The 18,462-nt window shown below is 36.7% G+C and overlaps 1 protein-coding gene across 1 annotated transcript in view; it reads left to right on the plus strand.

Moving 5' to 3' along the window:
- LOC108217781 (uncharacterized) overlaps positions 1–16,980 on the plus strand; it is a 29,155-nt gene extending 12,175 nt beyond the window's left edge. The window contains exon 2 of the mRNA XM_064088664.1: positions 16,421–16,980. Coding sequence (XP_063944734.1) covers positions 16,421–16,980 — 560 coding nt within the window. The remainder of the gene's footprint in view (positions 1–16,420) is intronic.
- Positions 16,981–18,462: the final 1,482 nt, after the last annotated feature.

Below are 18,462 nucleotides of genomic sequence, written 5' to 3' on the forward strand. Positions count from 1 at the left end.
TATTGTAGACAATCTAGTATCAAATGGGATAGCAGAAGATTAGATTGTCAGACTCCTTATATAATATAATAAGGGTTCACAGTCGAGGTGGTGTTAGACAAACCACTGGAACGGCTGAAGTATTATTTGGAAATAGTTTATCTTGACTATTGAATAATACTTATATACTTTGTGTATATTGAACGGGATCAAAATAGTAGAATAATTGTCTCTTTAATTCTGACAATAAAGAACTAAGATTCCATGATGTTATTAATGCTTAAGTTCTTAATCCGGATATAGTGATTGACACTTGTATTTAATGCACATGCCTTGACTCATAAATTAAGTAATTTATTTTAAATTACGAATTTATGTATTGGGCAATGACATTATATACAGAGTGGGATATTGACTATAAAAGGAAACCGTGTCCGAAAAATATATTCGGGTGATGATGTCCTCTTGAAAGCTCATAAAGATAATTATGCTTTAGTCCTGCAGGCAGATTTGTTCTTGCATAATTATAAGGTTGAGTGGATGATCAAGGATAAAAGATATTGATTAAATTAATTGTCAGAAATTAATTTAATTAATGGACATGCGATATCTTAAACATGGGGAATTTATAAGCAATTAATATGGGAGCCGAATTAAATAATTAATTTACGGAATTAGGAAAGGTAGTGCAAATATTAGTTCTTTAGTGGATAGAATTAATATTTAATGACATTGGGCCTGGCCCGGAATGTCATTAGAAGGCCTGACCTAATGATCCATGATCCCTGCTGTAGCCTATATATATTCTCGTTCTCCTAAAGCTGAAAGACACACCAAAACGAATTAATCCTAGAGTCAGAGAGAGACAGACGTTTTTCTCAAGGAGACAGCTAGGGTTTTGGGTTTTCGGAGCTTTAAGGAGAGGCACACCTTGGGAGATCGAAGGCCACACTTCGTCCAAGGAGAATCAAGGAATACAGTAGAAGACGTGGATTTGAATCGCTTGCGTCGTAGCGATTGAGGTTAATATTTTGTTCGAACTTTTAATAGTATCATAAAACGCAGGGCCAAGATCCGATTGTTCCTACAAAGACAACTTCCCTTAATGGAAATCTTGAGGAAACCATCTATATGCAGCAACCAGAGGGATTCATTAAAGAAGGCCAAGAGCATTTTGTATGTAAGCTGAAGAGGTCTATTTATGGACTTAAACAAGCTTCTAGGTATTGGAACATTCGCTTTGATCAGGCAGTCCAGTCGTATGGATTTGATCAATGTCCAAGCGAAGCATGCGTGTATAAGAGATGTGAGGGAAATGCAGTGGTTTTTCTAGTGATTTATGTTGATGACATTTTACTCATTGGAAACAATGTTAAGATGTTGTCTTCAATAAAGGCATGGTTCAAACAATTTGAAATGAAGGACTTAGGTGAAGCAACATACATGCTTGGGATCAAACTTATAAGGGATCGCAAGAAAAGGATGTTGGCTTTATCTCAGGAGCCCTACATAGATGACGTATTAGCTCGTTTTAACATGCAGGACTCCAAGAAGGGTAATTTACCCTTCAGACATGGAGTTACTCTATCAAAGAGGCAGTGTCCTTCGACACCTAAGGAGATAGTGAACATGAAGGCAGTTCCTTAGGCTTCGGCATGTGGGAGCCTAATGTATGCAATGTTATGTACGAGGCCTGATATCTGCTTTGCCGTGGGCATGGTTAGCTGATACCAGTCAAACCCAGGATAGGAACATTGGAGTGCTGTAAAAGCAATACTCAAGTACCTGCGAAGGACTAAGGAGTATATGCTAGTTTACAAGTCCTCTGATTTATTGCCTCTAGGATATACCGATTCGGATTTCCAGACAGATAAGGATAAGAGAAAGTCCACCTCGGGATGTGTTTTTACTTTGGGAGGTGGAGCCGTAATATGGGGGAGTGTGAAGCAGAAATGCATCGCAGACTCAACCATGGAAGCCGAATATGTGGCAGCCTCTGAGGCAGCTAAAGAGGCTATATGGTTCCGAAACTTCCTGCTGGATTTGGATGTGGTTCCTAATCTGCCACAACAAATCACGATTTATTATGATAACACTGGTGCTGTGGCAAATACCAAGGAACCACGGCCCATAAGGCAGCGAAACACATAGAGCGTAAGTATCACCTCATACGACAGTTCGTTAAGCGAGGAGATATCATTGTGGCTGATATAGCATCAAAGGATAACCGGGCAGATCCTTTCACGAAGAGCTTTCCAGTTAAGGCTTTTCAGGAGCACGTGGAAGCGATAGGAGTCAGATACTTTGTCACATAGTTATATATAGTTGGTAGTGGATTGCTTGTAATAGACACTGATATATTCAAAGAATATCTTGAGTATAAGTGGGAGATTGTTAGGGTTATACTGAAATATTCATTTGAAGTATATAACAATTATTTGAGAATCTTGAATGCATGTTTTCACATTGTCTGTATATTATATATTGTAGACAATCTAGTATCAAATGGGATAGCAGAAGATTAGATTGTCAGACTCCTTATATAATATAATAATGGTTCACAGTCGAGGTGGTGTTAGACAAACCACTGGAACGGCTGAAGTATTATTTGGAAATAGTTTATCTTGACTATTGAATAATACTTATATACTTTGTGTATATTGAACGGGATCAAAATAGTAGAATAATTGTCTCTTTAATTCCAAGAATATTCTCCACTTATTCCAAGCTAGCTCATACTCTTCCAATTTCCTAAAATTCAGAAAAAAAAAAAAGTGAGAGAATATAAAAAAAAAACTAATCCGAAAAATTAAAAATTAAGGCGCGAAAATTAATTTTAGTCCCCGGCAGCGGCGCCAAAAACTTGATGTGCTAAAAATCGCAAGTGCACGATCCCGTTTTAGTATATTTAGATTCGTACCGAAGAGACTAGATTATTTTCGCAAATTCCCTAATTTCTAATTTAGGCGAATTAGAACAATTAAATTTTTGGGTGAGAGAGTTTTGATTTTTCTAAATCAACAAAAAGAATATAAAAAAGAAACAAAAGAAAACGAAAAGTAAGCAGCAGTGAAGTGTCTGTTGGATACCGTGTGAACTCGTAAAACAACATGAACAGCAATGTAACCGAGAAACAGTAATACAAGCAGGCAGCAGATTATTATAAAAACTAAAAAAAAAAAAGAAAATAAAACAAAAGCAGCGTGGCGTAAAAAAAGAAATAAAAAAAGAACAGTAAACTAAGAAATCAACCAGATCAGTAGTATTCGAGTACGCGCTGACGCTGTCGCAGATCCACCAAAAGCTAACTACTGGAATTTATGGAGGTGCCCGGAATAGCTTAAATCTCGCCGGAAAATTAATTTGACCGGAAAATCTAGCCATTCAAAATATTTCTAATCAAACCCCACTAACCTCTAAACCAAATTTAACACTAAATTCTACACTAAATAGCCCCTAAACTACCCATTTCTTGATCAAAACAAGATTTAAACCAAACCAAAACAACTCCAAACTATACCAAACTTCAAATCTAGCCTATATAAAATATAACTAACCAAAACCCACTAACCTCAAGTCAAAATCATAAACTAAAATTTACACCAAAAAGCCCCAAAATCAAGAACAAAGAGAACACCAAATCTTAACAAACTAACTCCAAATCAAACAAAACTTCAAAACTAACTTATCTACCATGTTTCTAACAAAACCCCCTCAAACTAAAAGCTAAAATCAAAATCTAAAATACTAAACCATTGAACCCACTAATAATATTGAGAATTAAAAGGGGCTCAATCTAAATACTAAAAAAATGCAAGCTTAAAACATATAATTAGGCTCCTTTCAATCCACAAGTAATTTTGAGTCTCATGCGGTTAGAGAAAGATTTCATAGCCTAGAAGTAAAAGGAAAGAGCAAGATTTAAGAACAAAAATGAATACTTGTATTAATATAAAAAAAGTGTTTACAAATTTAGAGTGCTACTACTAGATCTACTACATAAAAGAGAGGCTACTTAAAATATGAACTCCTAGGTTGGTTGAAACATGATGGGGAGGTGTGTATTTATAGGGGGAAATTAGGGTAGAGGGGGGGTGTAGGTATCCCATCTAGATGCTTCCTTGAGAATATTCCCCTATGATCCTTTTCTTCCCATTTTTTTTTCCCTTTTTGCTTTATTCTTTTATTTCTTCAAGCTTTTGCAATTTTCCTAAAAAAAGACAAATAAACAAATAAATAAGTGAGAACAAGCAATAATTAGGCATTTAAAATATACAAAAATATGCACCTATCAAACTTCCCCATACCTATATTTTGCTCGTCCTCGAGTAAAATCAAAAAAAAGAAAATAAACTAAGAAAACTAGATGCGATTCCTAGGCTCCTTTTCGTAGGCGTGACGGGTGATTTTAGGTTCACCAACCCGTTTAACTCGTAGACGATCTCTACAAGAGGAGTGTTGTCTCCTAAGGGTTTACAGAAGATATACCCATAAAATCTTCGAGACATTCTAGCAAGTGTATACTCGACTCTACTCTAATTTCGTTGGTGTTAACAAAAAGCGTTTTTAAGGAAAATACGACTTAAAGACTCATCTACTAATAATCAAGATACAGTTGTCTCTAATCTACTTGAATTGACACAAAAATTTACTAGAAATCCAAGGAGTGTAAGTAATTTAAGGCCTTTGATGGATCCTAATCGTCTAATAACATTTTCTCTTTTTCAACCAATTTTGAACTGACCCAATCTCTATCGAAACAAATATCTAGCCAAACTTCACAAACTCTTATTCTTCTCTTTTTTTTCTTCTTCTTTTTCTTTTTGTATTGACTTTATTTTGTCCGTTTTCTTAGGCAAACATTGTTACCCATGTAGCGAGCTTTAGGTCAGTGACTCCCAAACCAAACGGTCTTAGGGCACTAGGTTTTGAAATCCCCCTACGGACTTAATTGCTCGAGTAACAAAGGCCACAAAACGAGACTAGCCAATCTACTTTTGCCCATTTATCTAAAGATTTTATCTATAAAGAACAATGGGTATTGAAGTAGTTATTCTATTTTTTTTTCTATCTCTTTTTTCTTTTTTTTTTCTATTCTTTTTTTTTTCTCTTTTTTTATTCGCAAAGGTTTGATTCGACATTGTTTCAACATGTGGGTTCTCTCTCAGGTATCGAATAATATCACTAGACAATCTCTCCATCAAAGGTCTTGTGCAAACGTGTGTGCCATCTTGGAATTTAAAGTACAAATCGGTCGATACAAGTTTCAAAAAGACAACCTTACTTAACTACGTTCAAATTATCTAAAAGACACTACATATATATACTTTTCGAAAACATGCTAAACACCAACTACTCATAAATCTCGAGTGAGGGAAAGACAACTTAGATAAAACATCTCTATTTTTGGATTTTTCTAATTTTTCATTTTTTAGGTTTTTTCATTTTTTAAGAACTACACTAAAGCCCTCCCCATACCTAAATCATGCATTGTCCTCAATGTATGAAAAAAAGAGAATTAAAATGAGAGAGTAAAGAGAAAAATACCTGAAATGGATATGAAGGGGATTCTTATTAACGAATGAAACACTAACACGACCCACACACTCACACATTTCCTTCCCCATACCTGAACTTCACGAGGGAAGGTTCTAAGAAGAACCAAATCAACCAATTCCGGAAGGAAAGATGGGAGGAAGCTTCGAGAAAGAGTCAAAATGTGTTCGAAAATTTTTAGGCACAAAAACTTTCTCTAGCATGTGACAATCGTTCATCCCTATAGGACAAGTATCACTAATGTTCTCCCTAAACCAACTTAATGCTTCTTTATTATCAAGCAAATACGAGACTATGAAATTTTGGTCATAGGATAAATCACTAGGAATGATGTAAGAACTGACGTCATCCTTTCCTAAGGCACTATGTGAATGATGGAACCATGAGTCAAATGTCGGTGGTTCACCAACATGACTCGCAAAATCGGGCCTAGGGTTCACACTAACAATCTCGGGTGGAGTTTCCCATTTTGAACAAATGTCGTTCAATTCTCCTAACAACTCCTCCGAGGTCAACTCTTTCAAAGACTCATGATACGCTCTATTATTCTCGTGGTTGACTTTGAAGTCCTCATTAAGAAGAGACTCAATCTCACTATCCTCAAAGCTAGACCATGTGACAAACTTGTTGACCACATTAACCCCTATTGGTTGTTCATAAAGCTCGTTGGGTTCTTTTCCTACATTGAAAATATTTAAGTCAATGGTCATGTTTCCGAATGTGAGCTTCATAGAACCATTCCTACAATTGATTAAGGCATTGGATGTGGCAAGAAAAGGTCGTCCTAAAATGATAGGAATTTGGTTTTTAGGATTCGAGACGGGTTGAGTCTCGAGAACAACAAAGTCAACGGGAAAGATAAAATCACCGATTTTGATTAGCACATCCTCAATAATCCCCTTTGGCATTTTAATAGAACGATCGGCAAGTTGAAGGGTCATATTGGTGGTCTTGAGATCTCCTAAACCTAGGGCTTGATAGACCGAGAAAGGAAGAAGATTCACACTCGCTCCTAAATCAAGTAAAGCTTTATCCACAAAAGTATTGCCTATGACACAAGAAATTGTAGGACAACCGGGGTCCTTATATTTCACGGGAATTTGATTCGAGAGAATCGAGCTAACTTGCGAGGTCAAAAATGCTTTCTTAGGAACATGGGTGGTTCTCTTATGGGTACACAAATCTTTTAGACACTTAGCATAAGAAGGAACTTGTTGAATGGCATCTAAAAGAGGAATGTTTATCTTGACTTGTTTAAAAACCTCTAGAATTTGTTCCATTTGGGCCGATTGTTTAGGGCGAATGAGTCTTTGTGGGTAAGGAACCTTTGGCTTGTAAACTTCTTCGTTGGGTTTTTGAGAGATAGGCCCAGGACTAGGTTCACTCATAGACTCACGGACTCTAGAACATTCGGGTTTGTCATGATTAGTGCTAGACAAAGAAGGATTTGTTTTAGGAATCGACTCCTCATTAATGTTATCACCAACTTTGTTATCCACTTGATTTCCCGACCTTAGAGAGATAATCGCATTAACATTCTCGTGGGGTCTTTGATTAAGAGGAAATTTCGGATTGACCTCGGGTTGACTTGGGAATTTGTTTTTCTCGCGCTCACACAACGTGCTAGCTAATTGACTCAATTGGGCCTCTAACTTAGAAACGGCTTGCACATTAGAATGCAAAAGTTGCCTATCTTGGGCTAGGGTTGTCATGAAAGTTTGTTGTGATTGAGTCAAATTAGTTTGCGATTTAACTAAGGCCTCAATGTTTTTCTCTAAGGAGTTAAGTCTCTTATCCGATTCATTAAACCCGGGAGGATTCGAGGGAGCTTGACTCGAGTTTTGATAATTCGGAAAAGAATTGGGATTGGGCCTTTGAAAATTTGGTTGTGGATTTTGAAAATTTTGACCTTGGGTCCACGAGAAATTCGGGTGATTCTTCCACCCGGGGTTGTAAGTAGGTGCAAATGCATCATTTCTAGGATTTTGGAACATCGCATTTACTTGTTCAAGTTCGTGCGAAGGTTGGGTTCCGGGATTTTGAAAATTATAATTAGGGAACATGGACATTTGTGGGGGAGATTTACTAGTTTCTAAAGCTTCGAGTCTCCTAGTTAGGGTAGCTAATTTGGCATCGGTTGCCACATTGTTTCCTATCGAGTGCAAACCCCTAGAGCTAGATGACTCGATCGACGTTTTGGGTTCCCTAGTTGATTCCCACAACATCGTCTTCTCGGCTAAGTCCTCGAAAAATTCCCACCCTTGGTCCTCATCTTTATCCATGAATTTTCCTTGGCACATATACTCTAACAAAGCGGTTGTTTGAGTATCTAAGGCCTCGTAAACAATTTTGCAAAGTCTCCATTTTTCTATTCCATGGTGGGGGCATTGTGATAAAAGATTTTTAAAACGATCAAAGAATTTCCAAAAAGACTCATTTTCCCTTTGATGGAATTGATTTATTTCATTTGTAATTCGAGTCGTTTTATGGTTTGGAAAATACTTTTTAAGAAACATTACCACAAACCCCTCCCAAGTGGAAATTGAATTAACGGGAAGACTATACAACCATTTTTTAGCATTTTCTTTTAAAGCGAAGGTGATTAGTCTAAGCCGAATGGAGTCTTCACTCAATTGTTGGAGTTTTTGTAAACCACAAACCTCCTCAAATTCTTGGATAAAAAGGTAGGGATCCTCACTTTCACTCCCTAAAAACTTAGGCAACATACTAATGTGATGTGCCTTAATCTCGAAATTATTCCCATTAACGGGAGGAAGGGTAATGCACGATGGTTGAGCGGAACGGGATGGGTAACAGCGGTCTTTAAGAGACAATGCCATGTTTACTATCGGTTCGCTAGCTTCTATGGGTTCGGAGTCCGAAGAGGACGAGGGAATCTCGATTATAGGTCTCACTAATCTAGATGACTCGTTCCTAACCCAAGTAGTTCGCATAAACAAGATAGTAAACACGTAGCAAGTAAGTGCGAAAAATTAAAACACACAAAAGAAAGGGTGTAAAAGAGAAAGAAAAACCTAAATCTAGGGTTCCCTAATAAAAATGAACTAGACCTTGCTCCTAACGTTAAGGACCACCAAAAACTCAACAAATCCAAAATTATTCGGACCAGTTTGGCCAGTTTGGAGCAGGCATTGCCAAGAGGCCAATCTCCGCGCTTAGACACCAAACCTTAATCGGCCAGGTAAGCTTTCGCTTGCCTTAGACACCGAAGAGTCGGAATAATTAAAGATTACCTCGTCTTTTAGGTACCTTCCTAATTGAGCGCCAAATCCTAGGGGCTAACGTCTAATTCATTTTATTAAAAGGCTAAGGAAATGCAAAATGTGGAAATTAAGTTGTTGTGGGCCAAGGAAAGAGTGATGAAATCCCTTCCCTTATCTTGTGAGTGGGTTTTGCCCTTAAGATTTATTTAAAATGATGCTCCACACAACGAGATAATTAAAGCGGTAAACAACTATGGATGCTCTAAACTACGTGTTTTATCTAAAGAAAGAAAGAAAATTAACGTACCTTTGGGTCCTCCAGCGATCACCACAATTTAAGGTACGAAAATTTAAAAACAAAAATTAAAAACTAGATGATGTGCCCTAAGTGATTAAATGCATGATGCAACACATAAGTAATTCTATCTAATATTTTTTGGATTTTAAAATTTTTAATTTGTTTGTGATTTTTTTAATTTTCAATTTTTTTGTGATTTTATAAATAAAATAAATTGAAATAGGAGAGAGATACAAGTTACCCAAGCAAGCTTCCAATACTCCAAGAATATTCTCCACTTATTCCAAGCTAGCTCATACTCTTCCAATTTCCTAAAATTCAGAAAAAAAAAAAGTGAGAGAATATAAAAAAAAAACTAATCCGAAAAATTAAAAATTAAGGCGCGAAAATTAATTTTAGTCCCCGGCAGCGGCGCCAAAAACTTGATGTGCTAAAAATCGCAAGTGCACGATCCCGTTTTAGTATATTTAGATTCGTACCCAAGAGACTAGATTATTTTCGCAAATTCCCTAATTTCTAATTTAGGCGAATTAGAACAATTAAATTTTTGGGTGAGAGAGTTTTGATTTTTCTAAATCAACAAAAAGAATATAAAAAAGAAACAAAAGAAAACGAAAAGTAAGCAGCAGTGAAGTGTCTGTTGAATACCGTGTGAACTCGTAAAACAACAAGAACAGCAATGTAACCGAGAAACAGTAATACAAGCAGGCAGCAGATTATTATAAAAACTAAAAAAAAAAAGAAAATAAAACAAAAGCAGCGTGGCGTAAAAAAAGAAATAAAAAAAGAACGGTAAACTAAGAAATCAACCAGATCAGTAGTATTCGAGTACGCGCTGACGCTGTCGCAGATCCACCAAAAGCTAACTACCGGAATTTATGGAGGTGCCCGGAATAGCTTAAATCTCGCCGGAAAATTAATTTGACCGGAAAATCTAGCCATTCAAAATATTTCTAATCAAACCCCACTAACCTCTAAACCAAATTTAACACTAAATTCTACACTAAATAACCCCTAAACTACCCATTTCTTGATCAAAACAAGATTTAAACCAAACCAAAACAACTCCAAACTATACCAAACTTCAAATCTAGCCTATATAAAATATAACTAACCAAAACCCACTAACCTCAAGTCAAAATCATAAACTAAAATTTACACCAAAAAGCCCCAAAATCAAGAACAAAGAGAACACCAAATCTTAACAAACTAACTCCAAATCAAACAAAACTTCAAAACTAACTTATCTACCATGTTTCTAACAAAACCCCATCAAACTACAAGCTAAAATCAAAATCTAAAATACTAAACCATTGAACCCACTAATAATATTGAGAATTAAAAGGGGCTCAATCTAAATACTAAAAAAATGCAAGCTTAAAACATATAATTAGGCTCCTTTCAATCCACAAGTAATTTTGAGTCTCATGCGGTTAGAGAAAGATTTCATAGCCTAGAAGTAAAAGGAAAAAGCAAGATTTAAGAACAAAAATGAATACTTGTATTAATATAAAAAAAGTGTTTACAAATTTAGAGTGCTACTACTAGATCTACTACATAAAAGAGAGGCTACTTAAAATATGAACTCCTAGGTTGGTTGAAACATGATGGGGAGGTGTGTATTTATAGGGGGAAATTAGGGTAGAGGGGGGGTGTAGGTATCCCATCTAGATGCTTCCTTGAGAATATTCCCCTATGATCCTTTTCTTCCCATTTTTTTTCCTTTTTGCTTTATTCTTTTATTTCTTCAAGCTTTTGCAATTTTCCTAAAAAAAGACAAATAAACAAATAAATAAGTGAGAACAAGCAATAATTAGGCATTTAAAATATACAAAAATATGCACCTATCAACATGCGATATCTTAAACATGGGGAATTTATAAGCAATTAATATGGGAGCCGAATTAAATAATTAATTTACGGAATTAGGAAAGGTAGTGCAAATATTAGTTCTTTAGTGGATAGAATTAATATTTAATGACATTGGGCCTGGCCCGGAATGTCATTAGAAGGCCTGACCTAATGATCCATGATCCCTGCTGTAGCCTATATATATTCTCGTTCTCCTAAAGCTGAAAGACACACCAAAACGAATTAATCCTAGAGTCAGAGAGAGACAGACGTTTTTCTCAAGGAGACAGCTAGGGTTTTGGGTTTTCGGAGCTTTAAGGAGAGGCACACCTTGGGAGATCGAAGGCCACACTTCGTCCAAGGAGAATCAAGGAATACAGTAGAAGACGTGGATTTGAATCGCTTGCGTCGTAGCGATTGAGGTTCATATTCTGTTCGAACTTTTAATAGTATCATAAAACGCAGGGCCAAGATCCGATTGTTCCTACAAAGACAACTTCCCTTAATGGAAATCTTGAGGAAACCATCTATATGCAGCAACCAGAGGGATTCATTAAAGAAGGCCAAGAGCATTTTGTATGTAAGCTGAAGAGGTCTATTTATGGACTTAAACAAGCTTCTAGGTATTGGAACATTCGCTTTGATCAGGCAGTCCAGTCGTATGGATTTGATCAATGTCCAAGCGAAGCATGCGTGTATAAGAGATGTGAGGGAAATGCAGTGGTTTTTCTAGTGATTTATGTTGATGACATTTTACTCATTGGAAACAATGTTAAGATGTTGTCTTCAATAAAGGCATGGTTCAAACAATTTGAAATGAAGGACTTAGGTGAAGCAACATACATGCTTGGGATCAAACTTATAAGGGATCGCAAGAAAAGGATGTTGGCTTTATCTCAGGAGCCCTACATAGATGACGTATTAGCTCGTTTTAACATGCAGGACTCCAAGAAGGGTAATTTACCCTTCAGACATGGAGTTACTCTATCAAAGAGGCAGTGTCCTTCGACACCTAAGGAGATAGTGAACATGAAGGCAGTTCCTTAGGCTTCGGCATGTGGGAGCCTAATGTATGCAATGTTATGTACGAGGCCTGATATCTGCTTTGCCGTGGGCATGGTTAGCTGATACCAGTCAAACCCAGGATAGGAACATTGGAGTGCTGTAAAAGCAATACTCAAGTACCTGCGAAGGACTAAGGAGTATATGCTAGTTTACAAGTCCTCTGATTTATTGCCTCTAGGATATACCGATTCGGATTTCCAGACAGATAAGGATAAGAGAAAGTCCACCTCGGGATGTGTTTTTACTTTGGGAGGTGGAGCCGTAATATGGGGGAGTGTGAAGCAGAAATGCATCGCAGACTCAACCATGGAAGCCGAATATGTGGCAGCCTCTGAGGCAGCTAAAGAGGCTATATGGTTCCGAAACTTCCTGCTGGATTTGGATGTGGTTCCTAATCTGCCACAACAAATCACGATTTATTATGATAACACTGGTGCTGTGGCAAATACCAAGGAACCACGGCCCATAAGGCAGCGAAACACATAGAGCGTAAGTATCACCTCATACGACAGTTCGTTAAGCGAGGAGATATCATTGTGGCTGATATAGCATCAAAGGATAACCGGGCAGATCCTTTCACGAAGAGCTTTCTAGTTAAGGCTTTTCAGGAGCACGTGGAAGCGATAGGAGTCAGATACTTTGTCACATAGTTATATATAGTTGGTAGTGGATTGCTTGTAATAGACACTGATATATTCAAAGAATATCTTGAGTATAAGTGGGAGATTGTTAGGGTTATACTGAAATATTCATTTGAAGTATATAACAATTATTTGAGAATCTTGAATGCATGTTTTCACATTGTCTGTATATTATATATTGTAGACAATCTAGTATCAAATGGGATAGCAGAAGATTAGATTGTCAGACTCCTTATATAATATAATAATGGTTCACAGTCGAGGTGGTGTTAGACAAACCACTGGAACGGCTGAAGTATTATTTGGAAATAGTTTATCTTGACTATTGAATAATACTTATATACTTTGTGTATATTGAACGGGATCAAAATAGTAGAATAATTGTCTCTTTAATTCTGACAATAAAGAACTAAGATTCTATGATGTTATTAATGCTTAAGTTCTTAATCCGGATATAGTGATTGACACTTGTATTTAATGCACATGCCTTGACTCATAAATTAAGTAATTTATTTTAAATTACGAATTTATGTATTGGGCAATGACATTATATACAGAGTGGGATATTGACTATAAAAGGAAACCGTGTCCGAAAAATATATTCGGGTGATGATGTCCTCTTGAAAGCTCATAAAGATAATTATGCTTTAGTCCTGCAGGCAGATTTGTTCTTGCATAATTATAAGGTTGAGTGGATGATCAAGGATAAAAGATATTGATTAAATTAATTGTCAGAAATTAATTTAATTAATGGATATGCGATATCTTAAACATGGGGAATTTATAAGCAATTAATATGGGAGCCGAATTAAATAATTAATTTACGGAATTAGGAAAGGTAGTGCAAATATTAGTTCTTTAGTGGATAGAATTAATATTTAATGACATTGGGCCTGGCCCGGAATGTCATTAGAAGGCCTGACCTAATGATCCATGATCCCTGCTGTAGCCTATATATATTCTCGTTCTTCTAAAGCTGAAAGACACACCAAAACGAATTAATCCTAGAGTCAGAGAGAGACAGACGTTTTTCTCAAGGAGACAGCTAGGGTTTTGGGTTTTCGGAGCTTTAAGGAGAGGCACACCTTGGGAGATCGAAGGCCACACTTCGTCCAGGAGAATCAAGGAATACAGTAGAAGACGTGGATTTGAATCGCTTGCGCCGTAGCGATTGAGGTTGATATTCTGTTCGAACTTTTAATAGTATCATAAAACGCAGGGCCAAGATCCGATTGTTCCTACAAAGACAACTTCCCTTAATGGAAATCTTGAGGAAACCATCTATATGCAGCAACCAGAGGGATTCATTAAAGAAGGCCAAGAGCATTTTGTATGTAAGCTGAAGAGGTCTATTTATGGACTTAAACAAGCTTCTAGGTATTGGAACATTCGCTTTGATCAGGCAGTCCAGTCGTATGGATTTGATCAATGTCCAAGCGAAGCATGCGTGTATAAGAGATGTGAGGGAAATGCAGTGGTTTTTCTAGTGATTTATGTTGATGACATTTTACTCATTGGAAACAATGTTAAGATGTTGTCTTCAATAAAGGCATGGTTCAAACAATTTGAAATGAAGGACTTAGGTGAAGCAGCATACATCCTTGGGATCAAACTTATAAGGGATCGCAAGAAAAGGATGTTGGCTTTATCTCAGGAGCCCTACATAGATGACGTATTAGCTCGTTTTAACATGCAGGACTCCAAGAAGGGTAATTTACCCTTCAGACATGGAGTTACTCTATCAAAGAGGCAGTGTCCTTCGACACCTAAGGAGATAGTGAACATGAAGGCAGTTCCTTAGGCTTCGGCATGTGGGAGCCTAATGTATGCAATGTTATGTACGAGGCCTGATATCTGCTTTGCCGTGGGCATGGTTAGCTGATACCAGTCAAACCCAGGATAGGAACATTGCAGTGCTGTAAAAGCAATACTCAAGTACCTGCGAAGGACTAAGGAGTATATGCTAGTTTACAAGTCCTCTGATTTATTGCCTCTAGGATATACCGATTCGGATTTCCAGACAGATAAGGATAAGAGAAAGTCCACCTCGGGATGTGTTTTTACTTTGGGAGGTGGAGCCGTAATATGGGGGAGTGTGAAGCAGAAATGCATCGCAGACTCAACCATGGAAGCCGAATATGTGGCAGCCTCTGAGGCAGCTAAAGAGGCTATATGGTTCCGAAACTTCCTGCTGGGTTTGGATGTGGTTCCTAATCTGCCACAACAAATCACGATTTATTATGATAACACTGGTGCTGTGGCAAATACCAAGGAACCACGGGCCCATAAGGCAGCGAAACACATAGAGCGTAAGTATCACCTCATACGACAGTTCGTTAAGCGAGGAGATATCATTGTGGCTGATATAGCATCGAAGGATAACCGGACAGATCCTTTCACGAAGAGCTTACTAGCTAAGGCTTTTCAAGAGCACGTGGAAGCGATAGGAGTCAGATACTTGGTCACATAGTTGTTATAGTTGGTAGTGGATTGCTTGTAATAGACACTGATATACTCAACGAATATCTTGAGTATAAGTGGGAGATTGTTAGGGTTATACTGAAATATTCGTTTGAAGTATATAACAATTATTTGAGAATCTTGAATGCATGTTTTCACATTGTCTGAATATTATATATTGTAGACAATCTAGTATCAAATGGGATAGCAGAAGATTAGATTGTCGAGTTCCTTATATAATATAATAAAGGTTCACAGTCGAGGTGGTGTTAGACAAACCACTGGAACGACTGAAGTATTATTTGGAAATAGTTTATCTTGACTATTGAATAATACTTATATACTTTGTGTATATTGAACGGGATCAAAATAGTGGAATAATTGTTTTTTTAATTCTGACAATAAAGAACTATGATTCTACGAAGTTATTATTGCTTAGGTTCTTAATCCGGATATAGTGATTGACACTTGTATTTAATGCACATGCCTTGACTCATAAGTTAATTAATTTATTTTAAATTACAAATTTATGTATTGGGCAATGACATTATATACAGAGTGGGATATTGACTATAAAAGGAAACCGTGTCCGAAAAATATATTCGGGTGATGATGTCCCCTTGAAAGCTCATAAAGATAATTATGCTTTAGTCCTGCAGGCAGATTTGTTCTTGCATAATTATATGGTTGAGTGGATGATCAAGGATAAAAGATATTGATTAAATTAATTGTCAGAAATTAATTTAATTGATGGACATGCGATATCTTAAACATGGGGAATTTATAAGCAATTAATATGGGAGCCGAATTAAATAATTAATTTACGGAATTAGGAAAGGTAGTGCAAATATTAATTTTTTAGTGGATTGAATTAATATTTAATGACATTGGGCCTGGCCCGGAATGTCATTGAAAGGCCTGACCTAATAGTCCATGATCCCTACTGTAGCCTATATATATATTCTCGTTCTCCTAAAGCTGAGAGAGACACCAAAAACAAATTCATCCTAGAGTTTGAGAGAGGCAGACGTTTTTCTCAAGGAGACAGCTAGGGTTTTGAGTTTTTGGAGCTTTAAGGAGAGGCACACCTTGGGAGATCGAAGGCCACACTTCGTCCAAGGAGAATCAGGGAATACAGTAGAAGACGTGGATTTGAATCGCTTGCGCCGTAGCGATTAAGGTTAATATTCTGTTCGAACTTTTAATTAGTATCATAAAACGCAGGGCCAAGGTCCGATTGTTCCTACAGGTATGTACACAGGTCATGTTCATGAACCAACTATTATATTAGAAGCTATAGCTTCAAAAGACTTGTGGATTTGGCATGCTTTTTTTTGGATTACCAGGGTCGTTGAATGATATTAATGTGTTAGATCGGTCTCTACTTTTTGAAGAATTAGCAGAAGGTCGCGGCCCTGAAGTGAGGTATACTATCAACGGGCATGAATATAACATGGGATATTATCCTGCTGATGGCATATATCCTTCTTGGCCAACTTTTGTCAAAACTATTCCAAAACCTCATGGTAACAAAAGAAAATATTTTGCAATTGCACAAGAATCTGTTCGAAAAGATGTTGAGAGAGCATTTGGAGTGTTACAATCTCGGTTTGCGATGATTCGTGGACCATCACGATTTTGGGATGTGGGCACAATGAAATACATTATGACAGCTTGTATAATGTTACATAACATGATCATTGAGGATGAAAGGGATTTACATGCCGAGGAACAACACTTTGATGCAGATGGTGAACCAACCGTTACCCGAATACCAAGTCATCCTAGTAGTCTGGGGGAATTCATACAAGTGCACCAGCAGATTCGAGATAAACAAGCTCATGTTCAGTTGCAAAATGATCTTGTTGAACATCTTTGGCAGATTCATGGCGGCGACTTGAATTAAATATTTCGTAAATTTCTATGTAATTTTTTTTAGTAATTGTTTAGTATTTTCTACGTAATTTGTTTTAGTAGTTGACTATGTAATTTACTATTGTAAGTGACTACATTATCTACTCTCGCAAATGTCTATGTAGTTTGCTTTTGAACACTACAAAGCACTGATTTATAAGAAGAATATATTAAAGCCTAATACACAATAATAACACAATAAAGTCAAATACATCAAAAAAATTACTACATTTTTTTCATTATATTAACTTTGAGGGCATCATAATATTTAGCAAGATCTGGTAGAATCTTGGTAGTGTCCATTGCCATGATGGATGCCTCATAAATCTGCCTTTCACGCTCTTCGTTCTGCCTTTCCCGGTCCTCCTTTGCTAAGCGGAGTTGCACCAATTCCTTTTGCAACTGCAAGCTCACTTGAATTGATTCCCTCCTTGAAGACGCAATGGCCAATGCATCATTCTGTATTGTTTTAAGAATTTCCAGACCCTCCTCAGCCTTTGCTTCATTTGCAGCTCTTTTTAACTTTTTGGCAGCCTTCCTCCCAATTGGGCGCTCTATCATTTCATCAGAATCAAGGCTCATAGGCATCTGAAGATTAACGGACTGTGAAGAAACCTCTTTTTCCTTAGCAGATTTGTTTTTGTTAGCCATACTAGCTTGATATTTCAGAGAAAACCTCAATGCATTCCGGTGGCGTACAAACATAAATTTTTCTTTCATTATTTTCTCGTACATCTCTATTGCTTGGTCTACCTGCATTTCAAGGAGCAAGGCAAAAATTTTACAAGAATGGACAGACACACTTAATATGTTACCAGAAATCTCGTCAATGTAACTATAATCAAGCATTACAATTCCAAATTCTTTTCGAAATCTTGTACACAGCAGATTCTGTTGAACAATCTTTGTAGCATTGTTTTTGTCAAATTTTTCAGTAATTTAATGAAAATTTCTGCAACTATTCAACATACCATTGTAGCAGTTTTCTGCAAAAATTTAATGAAAGAATTCTGCTGCAATTTTCAGTAGCTTTGCATAGAAATCTGCAGGAATTGTTAACAATTTTTTGCAGTTTTCTGCAGCAAAATTCTGAAACACTTTGAGGCCATTTTCTGCAGCAATTTTAGTCCATTTTCTGCAGTTTATTATAGAAGTTTTCAGCACATTTAGACAGAATTTTCTGCATAATTCTGGAGCAGTTTTTGTCAAATTCTGCAGTAATTTAATGAAAATTTCTGCAACTATTCAACATACCATTGTAGCAGTTTTCTGCAAAAATTTAATGAAAGAATTCTGCTTAATTCTCTTCCCATTACCTATTGATATATACAATTATTATTTTTCATGTTCCTGTGAATAGAAAGCCATCTTATGCTGTTAAACATACACTAGAAATCTAGTCAGTTAGACAGATCATTTCTCAATTTAGAACAGGCTAACTACGACACAAAACGGAAGAGATAAAAACATACCA

This window comes from Daucus carota, chromosome 1, assembly GCF_001625215.2.
Source record: "Daucus carota subsp. sativus chromosome 1, DH1 v3.0, whole genome shotgun sequence".
Taxonomy (NCBI): Eukaryota; Viridiplantae; Streptophyta; class Magnoliopsida; order Apiales; family Apiaceae; genus Daucus; species Daucus carota.